We start from the raw sequence: 21,710 nt of genomic DNA, 5'->3' as shown, positions 1-21,710 counted from the left end.
GATGTTGGAGCTGGATTTTGTCAGGAGGAGAGGGGAGACTGAGCTCGGCCTTCTAGGCTGAGGTGCATCACAGGCTTGGCGGGGAGGAAGGAGGAGGAGGATGAGCAGCTGTGGCTGCAGTGGATGCCTGTGCCAGTGGATGGAAGGTACGAGCCCCTGTGGGCAGAAGTCTGGGGAGGGGAGTGGAGCGTGCCACTACCATTCTTTCTGCAGGTAGAGCAAATGAAGTTCAAGGACTCACGCATCAAGCTGATGAGTGAGATCCTGGGTGGCATCAAGGTGCTGAAGCTGTATGCTTGGGAGCCCAGCTTCTTGCAGCAAGTGGAGGGCATCCGGCAGAGTGAGCTCCGGCTGTTGCGCAAGGCTACCTACATCCATGCTATATCCATCTTCATCTGGATCTGCACCCCCTTCCTGGTGAGGCTCCCCTGCCAGGGCTGGTCTCCCACCTCCCACCTCCCACCTGGGCAGCCCAGGCCTCTGGGCCCAGCGCATTGCCCCCTGATACCCACCCCCACCACTGCCCAGGTAACCCTCATCTCCCTCGGAGTGTACGTGTCCGTGGACCCGAACAACGTGCTGGATGCCGAGAAGGCTTTTGTGTCTGTGACCCTGTTCAATATCTTAAAGAACCCCCTCACCATGTTCCCCCAATTAATCAGCGGCCTGACTCAGGTAAACCCACGTGAGGCTGGGGATTCTGCTGGAGTGAGGGCAGGTGGTTGGGGTCACCTAGGATCAGGAGATCATCAAGGAGAGTTACTGTAATCAGGAGAGGGCTATCCGGCATTAAGAAGAATTGCTCAAAGTTGAATGAAGTCATTCAGGGATCATTTGGGGTCAGAGGAGGTCAGGTGAGGTCCCTGAAAACCTGAGTTCTGGAGACAACCTCCTTTTACAAACCTGGACCCTGTCTTTGGCAGTGGGAGCCAGCAAAGACTAAGTCATGGGGGGGGGGGGGCGCCCAAACCAGTGTCTGGGCCTTCAGGGGGCTTGGCTGCACCCAAGAAGTTAGGGGCTGAGCAAGGGTAAGGGGGACTGGAGGGGGATAGAGAAAGCATGGCTTCCAGGGCTGACTCACGCCCCTTGCAGACCAGCGTGTCTCTGAAACGGATCCAGCGTTTCCTGAGCCAAGATGAACTTGACCCCCAGTGTGTAGAAAAAAAGATCATCACCCCAGGTCCAGACCCCTCTACCTGGGCTGCTCCTGCAGCAACCCTTGCTCCAAAAAATCCTTACTTTTAACTTTTAACTTTTCTCTTGTGACCCCTTTTTTTTTCTTCCTCTTTCATACCTTTAACTCTAGGCCTGCTCTTGCCCGCTATGGCTCTCTGTTCTCCTCTCCTTCATCCCTCCCCCACTCTCCTTTATTCCCTAGGGCTCCCCTGCCCCTGTCCCAGGACTTCCTGTCCCTTCCCCCTGGGCCCCAAGCTTCCCTGCCTTCTCCCTTGGCCCCTTCCCCAGGGCTTCCCATACCTCTCCCTCCCAACCTCCCCCAGGTTTCCTCTCCCCCTTCCTAGCCCCCTAACCCTGTATACCTTGCTGGTTCCAGGCTATGTAGTCATCATAGACAACGGCACCTTCACTTGGGCCCAAGACCTGCCCCCAACTCTGCACAGGTACCAGCTTCTCCTGTGCCTTCTTAGCTGCCTAAAGGGGACCAAAGTTCAGATCAATAGCAAAATCTACCCCCAACCCTTACCCCCAAGTCTTTGGACTGGAAAGCAAAGAGAGCCTCAATTGCCAGGGTGGTGTCTGGGAGGGAGAAGGACTTGGGTCTCCAGGTGGAAGGCTGGGAATCAAAATCCTGTTCTTTGTCTTTGACTGGGCTCTTGGGTTCCCAGCTTAGATATCCAGGTGCCGAAAGGGGCACTGGTGGCCGTGGTAGGGCCTGTGGGCTGTGGAAAGTCCTCTCTGGTGTCTGCCCTTCTGGGAGAGATGGAGAAGCTGGAAGGCAAGGTGTATGTGAAGGTAAGAAGGGTAGGGACTCCTGGGAAGGGAAGCTTGGCAAACCCCACGTTAACTATGGGGTTCTCCTGTGACCAGGGCTCCGTGGCCTACGTGCCCCAGCAGGCATGGATCCAGAACTGCACTCTTCAGGAAAATGTGCTATTTGGCCAAGCCCTGGACCCCAAGCGCTACCAACGGGCCCTGGAAGCCTGTGCCCTACTAGCTGACCTGGAGGTGCTGCCTGGCGGGGACAAGACAGAGATTGGAGAGAAGGTACATGGTCCCCTCCCATCCTCTGAGGAGTCATCATATACAGCTGCACACCTCAACCAGCCTGGGTCCATATATTCACTCATTCGTTCATTCATTCACATATACATGTAATATCATGGCCAGCTCCGTGCTAAGCTCTGGGGAAGTGGATCTATTGCAGGGAGGGGCCAGCTTGTGAGCAGGGAGGGGCTGTAGAATGTCTGCAGGCCAGGTTGAAGGCCTGTGCAGGGACAGGGTAGGGCAGTGAGGGGGAAGTCTGCGTAAGGGAAAGCATCACTTCCGAGCTGAATCTTAACTGCAGAGGAAGAAGTCTCATCATTTGTCTACTCATTCATTCCTTAGATTTTATTACACACCTATATTCCAGACAATATTATACAGAAGTGACTACATGAGTCTAAAATCTCTGCCTTTTCCTCTCCCTCTTTCTCCCTTCCTTCCCTTCTCTCTGAAAATAATACATAAAATCTTAAAAATAAAAAATGCCCTGACTGGCCTGGCTCAGTTGGTTGAACATCGTCCACAGAGGGAAAGGTTGCTGGTTTGATTCCCGGTCAGTGCACATGCCTGAGTTGTGGGTTTGTTCCCCAGTCAGGGCGTGTACGAGAGGCAACCAATCGATGTTTCTCTCTCACATCGATGTTTCTCTCCCTCTCTTTCTCCCTCCCTTCCCCCTCTCTAAAAATAATAAATAAAATCTTTAAAATCTCTGCCTTCATATAGCTTACAGGCTAGTGGAGGAAAAGACTATAAGCAAGATAAGTAAATAAAATATGTAAGATATTAGATAACTGCTAAGGGGGAAAGACTGGAACAGAGGAGGGGTATAGGGTTGTATATGGGGCTGTGCTGTTAGGGTGCCTTGGGAATTGGGAACCTGAAAAAAGGAGGGAGTGGGTGGCTTCTGGGGACATGGGGGCCCTGCTGGGGGGACAGACCTTCGAGGCAGAGCATTAAGTGCAAAACCCCTGAGACAGAAGTGTGACTGGGGCATTTAAGGACCAGCAAGGAGACCAGTGTGCCTGGAGTGCAGTGAGCAGGGGTTAGGGGAAGAGATGAGGCCAGTGAGGTGTCCAGACAGCCATTTCCCATACTGCCTTGCAGGCCACTGGACGGACTGTGGCTTTGCCAAGAGTGATGCAAAGCCTTTGAAGGTGTGAACCGAGGAAGGTGGGTCGACTAGTTAGGAAGGGGCAGGAGGGTTTGGGGCAAGGCAGAGCCTTGAAGACCTTGGTTAAGGTTTTGGCATTTACCCTAAAAACCATAAGATATCAGGGAGAGTTTTTGGTTTTTCGTTTATTTATATATTTAATTGTTGCAATATGTACATGACAAAGCTTACCATTGTCACCATTTTTAAGCGTACAGGTCAGTAGTGTTAAGTACATTCACATTGTTGTACAACCATCCATTTCCACAGCTCTTCTCATCTTGCAAAACTAAAACTGTGTACTCATTGAACAATAGCTCCCCACCCGCCTCTTTCCCCAGCTCTTGGCAACCACCCCTCTACCTCCCGTCTCTGTGCATTTGACTCCTCCAGGTACATCATATAAATGGAATCATATACTGTAGCATCTTTTTTTGGTGACTGGCTTATTTCGCTTAGCGTAATATCCTCAGGTTCATTCATGTTATAGCATGAGTCAAAATTTCTTTCCTTGTTAAGGTTAAATAATGTTCCATTGTATATATATACCATATTTTGTTTATCCGTTTGTGAACAGGCACTTGGGTTGCTTCCACCTTTTAGCTATTGTGAATAATACTGCTGTGAAGATGGGTGTGCAAATATCTCTGCAAGATCCTACCTTCAATTCTTTTGGATATATACCCCAAAGTGGAATTGCTAGATAATATAGTAATACTTTTTTAAAAAAATTTTCTGAGGAACTGCCATATTGTTTTCTGTAATGGCTGCACCATTTTACATTCCCACCAACAGTGCACAAGGATTTCAACTTCTACACATCCTGGTCAACACTTGTGGGTTTTTTGGGAGGAGGGCGGTGTTTGTTTTTGGAATAGTAGTCATTTTAATGGGTGTGAGGTGGTATCTCATTGAGTTATGGATCTGCATTTCCCTAATGATTAATGAGGTTGAGCATCTTTTCATGTGCTTGTTGTCCATTGGTATATGTCTTCTTTGGAGATATGTCTGTTTGAGTCCTCTGCCCATTTTTTTTTATTTTATTTTATCAAGTTTGTTGTTTTTGTTGTTGAGTTGTAGGACTTCTTTATATATACAGCAGGTCCTTAAATAACGTCATTTCATTCAATGTCCTTTCATTATAACGTGATGACATGCTGTGGGAACTTTTATTTGTATCAATTATATCTATCGGTTTCATTATACATCATTTAGCTTAAGTCACAATGATTTAACGGTGAGGACTCACTATTCAGGACTTTAACCCCTTATTAGAAAAATGGAGTTGCAAATATTTTCTCCTATTCTGTAGGTTGCCTTTTCACTCTGTTGTGTCCTTTGATGCACAGACGTTTTGAATTTTGATGTGATCCAATTTATCTATTTTTATTTTTGTCATCTGCTTTTGGTGTCATATCCAAAAAATTATTGCCAAATCCAGTGTCATCCTTTTCCTCTATGCTTTCTTCTAAGGGTTTTAGCGCTTTTGTTTTTTTAATACTAAAGATTTCAGTGTACATTCCCTCAAAGCAGTGATATTCTCTTATATAACCATAGATGAATTATCAAAATCAAAACTTTTACATTGATACAATATTACTATCTAAGTCACAGTCTGTACTCAAATGTCATCATTTGTTTCAGTGATGTCTTTTTTTAGCTATTTTCTTTCCTGAGCGAGGATCTAATCTAGGATCATGAGTTGCATTTACTTGTTATATCCCTTTGTTCTCTATCAGTCTGAATAATTCCTCAGTCTTTGTCTTTTAGGACCTTGACACTTTTGAAAAGTATTTTGTAGAAGGTCTCTCAATTTGAACATAATTAGATTCAGATTATGTTTTTTTTTGGGGGGGGTGATACCAAAGAAGTAATGTGTGTCCTTCTTGGTGCACCCTATTAGGAAGCAAATCATGTCAATTTGTGCCTTATTGACAATGTTAACTTTGACCACTTGACTGAGATGGTATCTCTCGTTGATCATTTTATTTTATAACTTTCACTAGTGACTCTCACCTGAGTCAGTGTTTACTGTGATGTTTGCCAAATGATAATTTCCTACCTCCATTCTGTGGTTATTAGTTGGCATTTTACTCTTAGAAAGAGCTTTCTCCTCCTTCTCCTTTTCTACTTATTCATTAATTTCTTTAGATCAACATGGGCTCATGGATTCTTACTTGATCCAGTGGGTTATAATCCTGTACCACTGTTATTTAGCTTGATGTTCTATTTGTCAGTGAAGGATTTTAAGCAGGGACAGCTGAAAAGCTGCTCTGTATTAAAAAAAAAAAAAAAAAAAAAAAAGCTGCTCTGGCTACAGTGTCGGGGGAGAGGGCAAGGGCACAGGACCCAGTGAGGAGGCTCTCATGGTCGTTCAGGGAAATGATGAGGGCCTGAGCCTGAGCAGGGGGAATGGGGAGAGTAGGAGTCCAAGGTTAGAGGAACCTAGAGAAGACCTCCCCATCTATGGCACGACTCGCCTTCCCATCTCTCTTGAACCCACTCTGACCTTGCACACACACAAGCCAGCACATAGTAGGCACTCAAGGAAGATTGATTGGTGGAATGAAGGCATGCTCACATACCGCAGTCACTACACCTGATGCTTCCCAGCAGCTTCATCCCACATCTACTGTCCCCAGGGGCAGAGGTGGATTAAGGTCGGCAGAGGCCCTGGGCGCAGAAGAAAATATTGGGCCCCTTAAAAAAAAGAGAGAGACAGGGAAAATAAAAATACATTTTAACCATATTTTATGCCATGTAGTAATGAAACAAAACTTGGTGTCATTAGAAAAAAGTATAAAGTTGGGGTTTTACAGGGCCCTTCAGAAGTCAGGGCCCAGAGTGTGCGCCCGGTGCGCCTGCCTTTAAATCTGCCTCTGCCCAGGGGTCAGTTTCTCAGGGTACCCCAAAGAGCTGGGCTCTGTTCCAGAAGGAATGAGGAAAGCTGATGATAGGAAAGCAGGCTATACCTCTGGGGTCTGCCCTCTGGGCCCAGCCCTGCTGCTGTCTACATCACTTTCCCCATCATGGGTTTAAGGAGAGATCTTACCTTCCCTCTGGCACCTGAATGATCTCAGGGTGGTTGAATTCCTGGGTTGATGCTGGGTTTCTGTCCTTGCTTCTGACCTTAATAGTTCAGGACCTTGGATAAAGTCATCAATATCTTGGGCTTTAATTTCGTGATTGAGAAAGCAAGGTTCGTGATACTTCCCTGGAAGGGAGGGTGACATGGGATAATCGCTGTGAAAGTCATCTCTAAACCATATGGGTGATGGAAGAGTCAAAGGTCTATTCAGGACCTCCTTGAGGTTTCCAGCCTCCCAGAGTATGAAGGTGGCAGACAGGGAAGCCAGCTGGGCAGGGTGCTGAAACAAAGGGAGCAGGATGTCTTCACATGTCCCAGGAGGACTCTGACAGCCACCACCCTGTCTCCATGGCCTTACAGCTTCACAGAGACAGGCCCAGGTGTATGAAATGTGAATTTAGAGATCTATCTAGCTGAATGACAGTGGACAGGGCCTTTGTCCCCTTCATGCCTGTCCAACTCCCTTCTACCCAGTACCCACTTCCCACCTCTCTCCTCCATCCAGGGCATTAACTTGTCTGGAGGCCAGCGGCAGCGGGTCAGTCTGGCCCGAGCTGTTTATAGTGATGCCGACATTTTTTTGCTGGATGACCCACTGTCAGCTGTGGATGCCCACGTGGCCAAGCATATCTTTGACCAAGTCATTGGACCAGAGGGTGTGCTGGCAAGTAAGGTGAGGCCTCCAGGAGGCTAAGGGGCTAATATGAGATCTAGAGCCTTAGGAGTGAACTGGTGGGAGGCCAAGGGATTTGGGTGAGACCTGGAGTTGTGGGAATCTGAGAAGTAGGGGCGTGGGATGGGTGCTAGGAAACCCATGTGGAGGTCACAGCCCAAATGCACTGCTGCGGTGAGCATGGAGTGAGTCCCTAATGTGCCTGTCCACGCTCCCTGGTACCTCCTCACTCTGTGATCCTGTGCCTGTTGTGCGTGTGTGTGTGTGCGTGTGTGTGTGCGCGTGCACGCGCGCTGAGGGCAGTGGGAGTGATAGCCCGCTGCCTTCTCCCCAGACGCGGGTGCTGGTGACGCACAGCATCAGCTTCCTGCCGCAGGTGGACTTCATCATAGTGCTAGCTGATGGACAGGTGTCTGAGGTGGGCACCTACCCAGCCCTCCTGCAGCGCAACGGCTCCTTTGCCAATTTCCTCCACAACTATGCACCTGATAAGGGCGAGGAACACCTGGAGGAGGACAGCAGGACCGGTATGCTTGGCTCTCCGTATTCCTGTGTCCTACCAGCATCTCCCCTATCGTGTGGGGAAGGGGGAGGCCGTGTCTCTGAGTATCTGTGGCTAGGCCCAATGTTGCATAGGGGAGGTTCTGGGGATCTTGGACCCTCTATGTGATGGTCAAACATCACCAAGAGGGAAAGGGAACTGGATGTAGTCAGGTCCCTCCCCCTCCTTTCCCTAACTGTCAAAAGAGCGTAGGGCCCAGCCACAGCTTATATAGCAAGGTTGTTTCATAGATAAATTCTCTGGTACATCCATAAGTACTTACAAATGTCATTTATTTATCGACAAATATTTATTGAACAATGACTATGACCAGGCACTATTCTAAACACAGAGATAACAGTGAACAAACAGAAAAATCCTTGTCCTTGTCAAACATACTGAAGTCCATGGGCTTATGAGACACCCCTGCCCCCCTGCCCCTTGTCCAGTCCAGCTCCCCAACCCCAAACTCTGGACTGGCTCACTAGCCTTTTCCTGGGTTTTCCTACCTACTGCTCTATGTACAGCTGAGGTGTCTTGAGCATTTACTCAGTGCTTTGTCCCTTGCTAAGTACTTGACACACTTCCTTTAATTCTCAGGATGACATGATGAAGTAGGTGCTATTATTATCCCCATTTTGCATGCCTGCCTAGAGTCATGCTGTGAGGGAGGAGGATTTAAGCTCAGCCAGTCTGACTTCAGAGCCCAAGCTCCTAACCCTTACATTTGAGTCCCCTTCTCCATTGTCCCTGATGGGAAGTTTTCCTTCTTTTCTAACCTAAGCCTTTCTTGCTACCCTCTTCTTTTTCCAACACAAAATTGGTTACTTATTTTTGTCATTATTGTTCTTGCTGCCCTTTCAGCCGCTCTCGCCTTACTTATCTTATGCTTGTCCATTCAGGCTTCTTTACTGGAGTAGGTACAGGGGCTTATAGGAAGCTAGCTGACCCCTGTCTCCTGCCTCCCACCCCGCAGCAGCCTTGGACAGTGTAGAGGATGAGGAGGTGCTGCTGATTGAAGACACGCTCAGCAGCCACACAGACCTGATGGATAATGAACCAGTCATGTACGAGGTCCGGAAGCAGTTCATGAGGTGAGCACCTGAGAGCTCTCAGCCTCATGGGGGACTGTGTCAGGGCTCCCAAGCCCTGACCCGTGGGGTACAGGTAGGTGGGCATTCCATGACACATCCGGGGCCTCTGCTGCGGCCCTGGGGCCTTGTCTTTTGGGCCTTGTCTTGTCTTTGGGCCTGACCCGCTGCCTCCACAGACAGCTGAGTACCATGTCCTCGGACGGGGAGGGCCAAGGTCGGCCTGAGCCCCGGAAGCGCCTGGGTCCAGCAGAAAAGGTAGTACAGGCAGCAGAGGTGAAGGCAAATGGGACGCTGATTGAGGAGGAGAAGGTGGGGACGGGCAAGGTGAGTAGGGTAGAAAAGGAGGGCTGGAGAGGGTGGGCAGGTCCCCAGCAGTCCTGGGGCTCACAGGAGCCCTCTGCCCCTGACCACTATGTCCATTCAGGTGAAGCTGAACGTGTTCTGGGATTATGCCAAGGCTGTGGGGCTCCCTACCACACTGGTCATCTTTCTGCTATATGCGGGGCAAAGTGCAGCTGCCATTGGAGCGAGCATATGGCTCAGTGCCTGGACCAATGAGGCCATGGTGGATGGCCGACAGAACAGCACCTCCCAGAGGCTGGGTGTCTATGCCACCTTGGGGATTCTGCAAGGTGAGCCTGCAAAGATACCCGGAAGGGGCTCCAGGGGCCCTTTTCTCACCTCTGAGCTGCTGAGTCCCCCAAACCATGCCCTTCTCCCCACCATCCCAGCCATTGCCCCGCTCCAAAGCCTCCATAACGCACAGTAGTGGCCCACCTGCCTCTGAGCTGGCCCCTGCATGCTGACCACCTGGTCCAGATGCGTGAGCACCCCCTGCCTCCTCCTACAGGGCTCCTCGTGGTGCTGTCATCCATCATGATGGCAGCGGGCTGCGTTCGCGCTGCGCGCTTGCTTCACCAGGTGCTGCTGCACAACAAGATGCGCTCACCACAGTCCTTCTTTGACACAACACCCTTGGGCCGTATCCTCAACCGCTTTTCCAAGGACATCTACGTCATTGATGAGGTTCTGGGCCCCACCATCCTCATGCTGCTGAGTTCCTTCTGCACCTCCATCTCCACCCTCGTGGTCATCATGATCAGCACGCCGCTCTTCACTGTGGTCATCCTGCCTCTGGCTGTCTTCTACATCTTCGTGCAGGTGCTCAGGGAGTGGGTGGGTGTGGCTGTCAGAAGGGCCAGTTAGTGGGACTTTGGTGTGCGCTGCTGACCGAGGGTGGGATGCAGGGCGGGCAGACCCCAGGGTTGCAGCTGGATTTGGTTGGGGACAGTAGTTCATTACTTTCCTTCTTTGAAACTCTTTTTTCTCACCTGTAAAATAGAGAGAATCATAGGGTAGTTGCTAGGATGAAATGGAATCCTTGGAAATTGTGACTGGCCCCAGAACTCCTTCCTGCTGGCTATTTTTAAATAAAATATTGTTAGCAGTTTGAGACACATTACCCTTTCCTTCATTTTAATACATTTCTAAACATATATGCATATGTATGTTTTAAAGATGAGTTGATAACTTTCAGATATGCTAACTATTAAAGGCATTGGTGTTGGCAAGCCTGTCCTGCCATGAATTAATCAGTAGGTGAAGGTAACCATAAAGTGGCTAGAAGCCCCTGTGTACGGAGACTGTGACATGAGCTGCACCAGTGCTGGGACAGGGGACTCTCAGACACACATCATGTACCACTCTGGCCATCTTGGGGTCCACCAGGTAGAGAATGGAAGCTGGAGGCAGGATCATGTCTTTGTGGGGCTGAAGCTTCAACAGTTGGATTGGGGCACGGGACGAAGAGGCTCTTTAAACAAGAGAACACAAAACTGTCTTATTTTTGCAAATTTTGCAAAAGCATTTGACTGTGTGAGCACATTGCTAAAGCCTCTGAGTGGAGATAGGCATGTTCACTGACTTAGAAGGCCAGGCAAGGCCGGTGCTATAGTCCAAGCCCCCTTAGGGAGTGAGGGAGTCAAGAGCTGGAGGGAATCAGGAAAGGCTCTGTGGCGGAATGGGCTCCACAAGGATCTCCTGAGCAGAGCTGAGCAGAGGGAAAGGGTAGAATGAGTTCAAGGAACCGCATCAGGATCATAAGTCCTGACCCCAAGCTCTTTTTCCATCCTCCACCAGCGCTTCTATGTGGCCACATCACGGCAACTGAAGCGGCTGGAATCTGTCAGCCGCTCACCCATTTACTCCCACTTTTCGGAGACAGTAACCGGCTCCACCATCATCCGGGCCTATGGCCGCAGCCAGGACTTTGAGGCCATCAGTGATGCTAAGGTGGACACCAACCTGAGGAGCTCCTACCCCAACCTCTCCTCCAACAGGTCAGAAGCCTCTTCCCCACCCCCTGCTCTTCCAGGAGCTCCCATTAGGGTCTCTGCAGGAGAGACCCTGGTGTTCTGGGTCCTAGCCAATCCTTCCTGCACTCGCCCCAATTTCTCTTTATCTGACCACTGCAGGTGGCTGGGGGTCCGAGTGGAGTTCGTGGGGAACTGTGTTGTACTCTTTGCTGCCCTCTTTGCCGTGATTGGGAGAAGCAGCCTGAGTCCAGGGATGGCAGGCCTTTCTGTGTCCTATGCCCTACAGGTATGCAGGTGTCCGGGCCCTAGGGCAGGGCCACCACTGGGGCTGAGGCCACACAGGTGTCACAAGTATCTCCTGAGCACCTCACTCTGCGCAGTGTGGGGACCAGCCACAGGTTCTGCTCTCCAGGATTGTGAGCTCACAGTCAAGCATGGAGACACTTCCACCAACCTGGGATTGTAATGCTGGGTGAGCAGGTCTTGGTGGAAGGAAAATAGAACACTGTAAGGACCGGAAGGAGATTCTTCACCTTGGGGTGTTGGAAAAATTATCTTGGAGCTTGCTCCCAAGACATACACAGAGCTGTTCTTTCTGTGCACAAGATCTAGACAGTCCATCCTGACAGTTCCTGGGGCAGGGAAGTATAGGGCTGGAACACACCTCATTTCACATGCCTGCAGAGAAAGTACCAGAGCTAGAGGTTGGGCAGGTCAGTAACCTCAACTGGAATTTTGTGAAGCAAATCACATTTTCAATGCCTCCAGTGGCTCAAGTCTCCAAAGCTTTGGTAAACAAAGGGTAATCCTGCCCTGGCTGGTGTGGCTCAGTGTATTGAGCACAGCCCTGTGAACAGAAAGGTTGCAGGTTTGATTCCCAACCAGGGCACATGCCTGGGTTGCAGGCCATATCCCTGGTTGGAGGTGTGCAAGAGGCAACTGATCAATATTTCTCTATCTCTCCCTCTCTTTCTGCCTTCCTTCCTCTCTCTCTAAAAATAACTAAATAAAACCTTTTTAAAAAAAGGAAAACAGGACAATCCAGATCAGTCTGCTCAAACTTTAATATGCATATGAATCACCTGGAGCTCTTGTTAAAATGTGGACTGGATACAGTAGGCCCAGGAGGAGGCTCAGGACCCTGCATGTCTATTAAGACTCCTTGGGACCAGTTGTGTCAACATCATCTGGGAGCTTGACAGAAATGCAGACTCTCAGGTTCCACCATAGTCCTGCTAAGTCAGAAAGGTTCTCTGGGAAGTGTTATACATATTAATGTTGGGGAAACTCTGGCCTAGGTGGTACTTGGTTAAGTCTGCATTGCCCCTGCCTGAGGTACAGTTGTGATGAAAGTCCTAGGTGGCACACCTATTGGCTTACCCAGGGCCACCTGGGTCATTGATGGAATGGGAGCATAATCAAGGAGCCACTGGGGGAGAGGAGAGAGTACCCTACTTATGACCAGTCCCTTTGGCCAGGTGACATTTTCTCTGAACTGGATGATCCGGATGTTATCAGACTTGGAGTCTAACATTGTGGCTGTGGAGAGAGTCAAGGAGTACTCCAAGACAGAGACCGAGGTGGGTGCTGGGCTGCACTGGGCTTGGGGAGTCTGGAATATCTGGGGAAGGGTGCTCAGTAGCCCACCTTCCCTACGGCCCAAAGCCAGATACTCAGGTGGCTCTTCATTTATTCATTCATCCATTCAATCCTATTGAACATCAACCAGAGGTCTATAGTAGGAGGTGTAGAGGGTCCCCAGCTGAGCAAGACATGGTCTGCCCTTGAGCAGATTCTGATGTAGTGGGAGAGGCACAGGAGGGTGCTGGCGTGGCAGACCAGGGCTCTGGGTGATGCGCAGAAATAGGACCATTCAGCCGGGCTGATCAGCTGAATGTGAGCATCCAGCCAAAGACGTCAGCCTGGTCAAAGGAGCAGTGGTGGGGCAGCCTGCCCTTTATTGGGGACAGGGAGTTGTCCTCTACTAGGAGATTTCTCTGTTCACATCCTCGCATGGCCACACCCCAGACCTCTTCATGCCCAGAAGCTGCACCATCCTGAGATCTCTATCGAACATCCCTATCTTAGACCACCCTTCCCACTCCTCCCAGCTCATTAATCCCAAGCCCTCCATTATCACAGTTCTTTGTCCTCATTAGGTCTCCCAGTCCTGTCACCCACTTTTGTCCCTCTGTCCATCAGCTCATCCAGCCTGGATTCTGTGCTCCACCAACACCAGTGCTCTCAAGCCCCTTGCCCTTCTCTCCGTCTCAGTTGTGCTCCCGTACAAACCCTCCCCCAGTCCGCCTTCCGCATGCTGGCCCTCAGCAGTTAAAACACTGCTGGACAAAATCACTGATTTCACTTCAAGCTTATAACCACACACCACTGCTGGGAGTTCCTACTTTGCATCTTCATATGTTCCACTTTCAGAAAGATTTGTTTTGAATCTTCTTTCCTCAAACCCGCACATTTCCTTCTTCCCTGTGCCCCGCCATCCACCTTACCTGACATGTCAATGAGAGAACAGGTTGTAAGATGTGAACTCCCTCAACCTTCTTTCAAACTTGCCATCTGTCCTTTCACATTCTTCTTCCTTTCTCTTTTAATAGCAAATGGCCCTCCTCATCGCAAAGCTCCCCCCCTTTTTCACATGGCCACTCAAGGACTTCTTCCTCACGGCACCCGCCACCTCCTGCATCATTTGTCTCACTCCCTCTGTTGGATGATTCCCATCCACATGCAAAAATATGCTACCACATCTTTCATTCTAGACATACAAGTCAACCCTCCCGTTCTCCTACACCCTACTGCCCCATTTCTCTGCTCTTCTTTGTCTTGAAGCTGGTTTTAAAAAATAGTTTACACACGCTCTCCTCATCATCATTGAACTCAAGGTCTGTTCACATTGTCACAAGTGGGGGTATTTCACCCTTTCTTAGGGATGGGTAATATTCCACTGTATATATGCACCACATCTTCTTAGTCAGTCACCTGTGGAAGGACACTGGTTGTTTCCATGTCTTGGCCACTGTGAACAATACTCCAATGAACATGGCAGTGCATATATCTTTGCAAATAAATGTTTTCAATTTGGGGGGGCGGTAGATACCCAGAAGAGAGAGTGCTAGGTCATATGGTAACTCTATTCTTAATTTTTTGAGGCACCTGCACACTGTTTTCCATAGGGGCTGTACCAGTTTACATTCCCACCAGCAGGGAATGAGGGTTCCTGTGTCCCCACAACCTCTCCCACACTTGCTATCACTTGTCTTCTTGATCATAGTCATTCTAACAGGTGTGAGGTGGTATCTCATTGTAGTTTTGAGTTGCATTTCCCTAATAGGTCGTGAAGTTGAGCATCTTTCCATATATCTGTTGGCCATTTGTATGTCTTGTTGGGAGAAGTGTGTGTTCAGGTCCTTCCAATTTATTTTAACACCCTTCTAATTAGTCATTCTGTTTCCTCTCTCCCCTCTCCCTTCACCTAGTAGTAGCCAAAGGGGGCTTTTAAAAACACATCAAATCATGTCATTCTTTTGTGCATGGCCTTCTAAAGGCTTTGCATCTTAGGGTAAAAGACTTTAGTCCTTCAAATGGCCTTCAAAGCCCTATATGATGGGGCCACTCAATATCTATCTCTTCCCTCTCATCTTTGTCACTGTGCTCCGGAACACACCTGGAGGCATCTGCACTTGTGTTCCCTCTGCCTGACATGCCCTGCCCCCAGATATCCACTTGGCTTGTTCCCTCACATCCTTCAGGTCTTTATTTAAATATCACCTCCTCCAGGAAGCCTTCTTTGACCATCCTGTACAGAATAGCAACACCAAGCAATTCTTAGCACTCATCACCTCCTTACATTTACGCATATTTGCTTATTTATTGATTACACACCACCTATATCAGAATTTAATCCTCAGGGAACCAAAGACTTTGTCTTGTTCACCATTGTGACTCGAGTGCCTGTATTGGAGTACACAATCAATAACAATGAATGGTGAAATGGGGAGCTAGGGCAGGGAAGGAGGGGCAGCTATGAAGAGTGGAAAACAAGGAGAGAATAAGAGAGGGCAGGATGGGAGGTTTTGGAGTAATATTGTGTAGAATAAAGGCAGAGGAGTAAGGGATTCATTGAATGACAAAGTGGGCCACAGAGGCACCAGTGACTCTTCCAGGGACCATGGCAGGTGAGGGTGGAGGGAGCCTTAGGAGACAGGGAGACTGAAAAGTGGGAGGGACCCAGGCCAGGGAAGAGATGCTGCCCTGATACAGAACCCATCTTCCCCCCGACGCCAGGCTCCCTGGGTGATAGAGGGCAGCCGCCCTCCTGCGGGCTGGCCCACCCAGGGCGAGGTGGAGTTCAGGAATTATTCTGTGCGCTACCGGCCAGGCCTGGATCTGGTGCTGAAGGACCTGAGTCTGCATGTGCGCGGTGGTGAGAAGGTGCGTGTGGGGTGGGCTTGTGCCTGGGACATGGCTATACCCATCACGGGAAGTGAGTTTTTGGGAGAGCAGATGCTCCATCCCAGTTGTTTACTTGGCCTCTCTAGAAGAGTCCTGGAAATGTCCCCACTGACCCCTATGCCTACCCCTGATTGCCCCTCCCCACACCCTCCAGGTGGGAATCGTGGGCCGCACTGGGGCTGGGAAGTCATCCATGACCCTCTGCCTGTTCCGCATCCTGGAGGCCGCAGAGGGTGAAATCCGCATCGATGGCCTCAACATAGCAGACATTGGACTCCACGACCTGCGCTCCCAGCTGACCATCATCCCCCAGGTATGACGATGACATGGACTGGCCACACTGGCCAGTGACCCTGGGGCGCAGATCCTACCCTTGTTCTGAAGCTTGAGGTCCAAGACTGGCTAGAGAGCCAGACCGCAGGAGCAGAGCCACAGATTGGCCACCTGTTATGGATCTGGAAGGGTCATATGGACCCTGACCCAATCAGACCCTGCCCTGCTACATCCTGGGCCAGCAAATGGAACCAGGACCATAAGACCCCCAAAGTACCCCATTCCTGAGACATTCTGTCCCAGCTTCCTTGTTTCTCAGCTCTGAATTACATTTCGCTTTTTCTGGCTCCTCTAGCGTATTTTTTTTCTGCTGACTGGACACTTTGGAGTCAGATTAGCGCCTGGGTCTCTGCTTTAAGCGGAGGACATTGTCATTGGCCAAGCTGAGGTTTATCATTTCCCCACAGGCATTTTCTGTCTCCTTGGCCATTGCCTCCCTCCTGGAAGGCTGGGGACAGAGTAGGAATGCTGCCACCTCAAATCCCTTTATTTTTCCCTGGCTCTGGGGCCCATGGCTCCTTATGGGGACAAAGCTGCCTCCGTCTAAGGCCTTGTTGTGTTTCCAGGACCCCATCCTGTTCTCAGGGACCCTGCGTATGAACCTAGACCCCTTTGACAATTACTCTGAGGAAGACATATGGCGGACCTTGGAGCTATCCCACCTGCACACATTTGTGAGCTCCCAGCCAGCAGGCCTGGATTTCCAGTGCTCTGAGGGAGGGGAGAACCTCAGGTAAGAGCTGGGAGTGGGCGGGTCAGAAACAATACCCTGCCCAGCTAGGGGGGCTGGCATCAAATGACCTAGAGTCCAGGCCAGCCCCCTCCTGCCCTCCCCACTCCAATCTCAGCCTGGGTGCACTTAGGGGGCATTGTCTGTCTTGAACATATTCTGTGTGTCAAGCATGGTGCACCATCTCACTGATTCCTCCCACAAGCCCCAGAGGTGGTCCATGGTCCCACTGGGAAGACATGGAAACTGAGGCAGGCCCAAAGTCACATAGCTGGGAGAAGATGTGCCTGGAATTCGAAGCAGGTCTGGGAGATTCCAAAGCCCTACTCAGTCTTGTCCTGAAGGTTTTCAATGCCACACTGGCCTGGGGAGGGGTGTATGGACTGAACCTGTGGAGCAGGTGAAGGAAAACCTACAGTGCTTTAGGCAAATCATAGACATTTTCCAAGATGGATGAAATCTCATCTGTAGTTTAGGAATGGGCAAAGTGAGCACTCCAGGCCCTTCTTTGCTTTCTTATAGCCATGGATTTTATATCCTCAGCCTCCAGGCTATGCATCAAGGAGAGCCAGAAGTCCCTTCTTACTAAGTGTTAAGACTTCAGAATCCCACACCTGTGTTAGCTGTGTGATTTTGGGCAAGTTGCTTAACCTCTCTGTGTCTCCTTTCTTTCACTCTAAGATGGGAATAATAATAGTCCTATACCTCTTTGTACCATGCTGCCCAGTAAAAATTTGATGTGAGCCATGTCTGTGTAATTATGTATTTTTCTAATAGCCACATTAAAAAAAAAAACAAAAAAAACAAAACAAAACAAAAAAAAACGGAAAAAGAAACAGGTGAAATAAATTTTAATAGTGTATTTTATTTAGCCCAATATATTAAAAATATTATCTTTTCAACATGTAATTGACATAAAGTTATCAGGGTATTTTACATTTTTTCTTACTAAGTTTACAGCACATCCCAGTTCAGATGATACATTTCAAGTGTTCAGTGTGACTAGTGACTGCCATTTGGACAGAGCAGTCTTAGGGTCATCAAGATTAATAGAAGGTATACACCTTCTAAGCCAATGTATACACCTGAGAAATTTAGCTGTTATTTATTCATATTATTCTATGTGGTCCATACCCAAGGACTCTCTCCAGACCTCAAAAACAAAAACAAAAACCTTTACATTTGCTCAGTACTTAGTAATGTTCAAAACACTTCTGCCTCCACTATCTCGTTTAATCTTTATTGCAGTCCTGTGGGCCAGAAATGAGGCTCCAAAGTATAAAAGTATTTGCCCAAAGCTGCTCAGCTAGCCAGGGGAGGGGCAGAAACTCAGGGAAGTGGGGTGTTTTGCCCAAATCTTTTTTTGCTGCACTGTAGGCTCCAGTGGGATGTCCCTGCTTCCTCCTCAGGCAGCCTTGTAAGACTGAATGTGCATTTTAATGGGATTCTACTTATACAGCTGTGTTGAGGGTAGCTGGCAGACAAGCCTAAGCTTCCAGATCCTGCGCCCCAGAGTTGTTTTGGGGTCCATCCTCCTGTTGCCATCAGTACCACCCCCAGAATATCCCCTCCATCCCCATGCACACCAGTCTCTAAGACAGAAATGGGCTCCCCTCCTCCCTCACTGAGCTCGTAGCCTCTTTAAGTATAACCTGTATCCTGTGCCAGTCCCACCATAAATCAGCCCTGAATTCTATCTGGCGGCTCGTCCTGCTGCCAAAACCTTCATTAGTTGCAGGAATGGGCCGGGGAGACAGCCTGGCCTTCACTCCAGCTGCGGTGACTCACCCCTTTGGGAAGGGCTGAGGTATTTGTCCTTGGGTGTGGGGGTGCTGCAGCCTCTGTGGTTGGGAACACAGCCTTGCTTTGTTCACTAGCTTTGGTTTCCAAGGTAAGAGGTTGAAGGTGTGCATCCTGTCCCTCCTCCACCTCCCCATGATTAGACACGGGGAGTCCCCCAAGTCCTTCCTGGCCCTGGCCCTTCCTTGTTCCCACAGCTCTGGCCTGTATTTCCCATGGGGGCGGGAGATGACTATCTGAATTGTGTGATATTAGGCTCAGCAAGACGGCATAATGTGTGCAAATATTCGGGAAGAGCTGTTTAAGTGTGTTTTTACTAAGGTGTAAATGACTGACAGCGTGAAGCAGAGAAGCATCATAGCACTAGCTGAGGAGTGAGGAGGGGCAAGAATGCAGAGAAAGAGGAGGCCAGTGACAGAGACGGACGAGATTTTAGTGTTGAGCACTGGCTCTACCCTCAAGGCCCCTCATTCATCCTGTGGTGTCCAGACCTCGACTCCGACTCCTGTTCCAGGAGGACAGAGCTGAGGCAGAAATGAAAGAGCTTAGACAAAAGCCGGTCCTGGGTCACTGGGACCGAGTGGAGACAGAAACAGTTGCGAGAGTGAGGCCCAGGGGCGCCCAGTTGGAGACATCCGCCTTTCCCATTCTCAGTGTGGGTCAGCGGCAGCTCGTGTGCCTGGCCCGAGCCCTCCTCCGCAAGAGCCGCATCCTGGTTTTAGATGAGGCCACGGCCGCCATTGACCTGGAGACCGACGACCTCATCCAGGCTACCATCCGCACGCAGTTTGAGGCCTGCACTGTGCTGACCATCGCACATCGGCTCAACACCATCATGGACTACACCAGGTGGGGCACCAGAACCCAAGCAGGGAGGGCCCCGGTGGGGTCACCTGGGCCATTGGGAAGAGGCAGGCAGATTAAGGTTATCTGGACCTGGGAGAAATGTGTGACCTTGGGGAATTCAATGAAGCTTCCTGAACCTCTGTCTCTCAGGGTTACAGTAAACTCAATCAATGAAATGAGACCCTGGGAAATGTCAGCTTCCTCCCCAGATCCTCACTGTAGTTCTCTCTAGTACCATTTCCTCAGAGGATTAGGGAAGGGGCCTTGCCCTCAGAATCTTATGGCTTCTTTGGAGAGACAGCTCACTTAGCCGAAAGGAAAGACTGACCTTTTCCCTCACTGTGCCCAAGGCCAAAGGGTGGTGCTGGAGAACAAGGGGAGAGGCTGGATGACTCAGAAGCCTCATAGAGGTGAGCTAGCACTGGCCCAGCAGGCTGGCCCCCTTGGTGACTCGGGAGCTCAGAGTGAGAAGGAGAAGGCAGGACCTGGCCACAAAGCTATGCTGAAGGAGGATGGTGAGGGTACATTGACTGGCCACAGCCCCCAGGGGCTTGGGCACCAAGCCGAGAATGCCCTAAGCTTTGATCTGTTAGTTCCATCCCTTCCCCACCCCACTCCCCATTCCCATCAGGACCCCACTGGGAAAAGAGAAGGGAGAATGGGGAGGAAGTGTTTGGCCCTGGGTCTGGATAAGGGACAGGGCTGGGCGGAGAGGATCTGTTTGCAGGCCTAACTGAAAATGGTTTTCACGAGCAGCCCTGAGGGGAGAGGGCTCAAACCTACCCTACGGGACGAAGGTGTGGGGAGTTATTTATTCTAGTGGGGCTAACAGAAATTAATCAAATTATCATGCAACTGAACATGTAATTAAAGCCTGTAGGAAGCAGGAGGAGTTAATGGAAAGAGGGTGGGAGCGAGAAAGCCAATTTACCCAGGGCAGCCAGGACATTTTCTCTCCCAAGAAAGGAAAGTCCAGCCAGGCACTAAAGGATGAGTAGGAGTTGGGAAGTGGAGGAGGAGATAGAGGAGGGAGAGAGCTGAAAATGTCAGGCAAAGGACATGACACATGCAAAGGCCCTGCGGTAGGAAGGCACATGAGCCTGGAGCGCAAAGGCGAAGAGGGCAGTAGAACCATGGTGAGGGGGAGAGAGGGACAGGCCCCATTATGCTGCACTTCTAGGACCATGGTAAAACATCCCATACCCTAAATGCAATGGAAAGCCCCTGAAGGGAGGGGGCAGTCTCCTGGGCTCCAATATGGGAAGTGGCCAGGCGGTGATGTCCACAGATACACTCCTTTCCCAGGATATGTTTGCAGGCACACAGGTTTTGTAGCTGAGGAAATAGCATGTGGTCTACACCCTCCCATCCAGGGGCACCTCCCCAGTCTTGGGAGAGCCTGTTCCACTCCTGCCTCACCCTGGGAGCCAACCTCTTGGCCCTGTATCAGGTGCACCCTGTGATTAGTTGGTAGGATAATGTAATCCCAGGCCTACTGTATGTGTGTGGGTGGGGCGAGATCTACCCAGCAGCAGCAGCCAGATTTGCAGCCAAAGCCCCAGATTCCAGTGTCAGGGCTCACTGCAGCCTGGTTTCCCACCGAGTGCCTTTGTGAGTTGGCACAAAGCAGACGGAAGCACACAGGGCCCAGCGCACAGGCCCGTGGCTCCCCATGCACAGTACTGTGACCCTGGCGAGGGGAAAGGCTCATTAGGGAAGGTTTTCGGATCCCTGACTAGCAGAGATGAATAGGAACCTTGCGTTTGATCCCAGAAACTGGCTCATCTGCCAGGAGAGCAAATGGAGCACAGCTAAAATAACCAGCCTTGCAAGTGTGCACATGTGGCATCACGGCTGGGCTGGGTGGGTGGACTGAAGTGGGAGGGTTGGCATGTCACTGCAGGGCCTGAGAAGTACCCAGAAGGGCAGGGTTGGGCTATGAGGCCCGGTCTGGGCTGACAGAGACATGACCACTTCGTTTCCTTGGCTAGGGTCCTGGTCCTGGACAAAGGGACAGTAGCTGAATTTGATTCTCCAATCAACCTTATTGCGGCCAGAGGAATCTTCTACAGGATGGCAAGAGATGCCGGACTTGCCTGAAATATATTCTGAAGATTTCCTCCTGGCCACTCCTGGTTTTCTTCAGAAAGGGAAAGGACACCAAATATGACTGCAGAATGAACTTGATAGCAATTGCCAGGGGCATTTGCTAGGTCTTTGCCCCTGCAAAGCACTTCACAGGATAACCATGCTAAATGCTTTAGATGTGGAAGTGAGGCCCAAGGGGTGCGTGACCTGCCCAACGTCACAGATGGTTTGAGGCAGAGCCCAGGCTAATCCCTGGGTCTCCTGATTCCCAGTCTCATATTATTTTCCCACTGTACTGCTTGCAGTCATTTCTTGGAATGACCTCCCTATCCTGTATGATTTTTCATATTTTCTATTCTGAA

The 21,710-nt window shown here is 50.1% G+C and overlaps 1 protein-coding gene across 1 annotated transcript in view; it reads left to right on the top strand.

Moving 5' to 3' along the window:
- Positions 1-21,710, top strand: part of ABCC3 (ATP binding cassette subfamily C member 3) — a 39,347-nt gene extending 17,637 nt beyond the window's left edge. The window contains exons 12-31 of the mRNA XM_090290500.1: positions 214-417; positions 529-675; positions 1,093-1,180; positions 1,553-1,619; positions 1,845-1,971; positions 2,047-2,223; positions 6,967-7,134; positions 7,469-7,661; positions 8,652-8,769; positions 8,946-9,093; positions 9,194-9,401; positions 9,620-9,930; positions 10,909-11,108; positions 11,244-11,370; positions 12,563-12,664; positions 15,384-15,530; positions 15,706-15,864; positions 16,451-16,617; positions 19,069-19,263; positions 21,252-21,710. Coding sequence (XP_090146626.1) covers positions 214-417; positions 529-675; positions 1,093-1,180; positions 1,553-1,619; positions 1,845-1,971; positions 2,047-2,223; positions 6,967-7,134; positions 7,469-7,661; positions 8,652-8,769; positions 8,946-9,093; positions 9,194-9,401; positions 9,620-9,930; positions 10,909-11,108; positions 11,244-11,370; positions 12,563-12,664; positions 15,384-15,530; positions 15,706-15,864; positions 16,451-16,617; positions 19,069-19,263; positions 21,252-21,360 — 3,162 coding nt within the window. The 3' untranslated portion in view covers positions 21,361-21,710. The remainder of the gene's footprint in view (positions 1-213; positions 418-528; positions 676-1,092; positions 1,181-1,552; positions 1,620-1,844; positions 1,972-2,046; positions 2,224-6,966; positions 7,135-7,468; positions 7,662-8,651; positions 8,770-8,945; positions 9,094-9,193; positions 9,402-9,619; positions 9,931-10,908; positions 11,109-11,243; positions 11,371-12,562; positions 12,665-15,383; positions 15,531-15,705; positions 15,865-16,450; positions 16,618-19,068; positions 19,264-21,251) is intronic.

This window comes from Furipterus horrens, unplaced genomic scaffold, assembly GCF_987537825.1.
Source record: "Furipterus horrens unplaced genomic scaffold, mFurHor1.1.pri manual_scaffold_11, whole genome shotgun sequence".
NCBI lineage: Eukaryota > Metazoa > Chordata > Mammalia > Chiroptera > Furipteridae > Furipterus > Furipterus horrens.
Note: the sequence above shows the minus strand (reverse complement) of the source record. Positions and strands in the feature narration are given on the sequence as shown.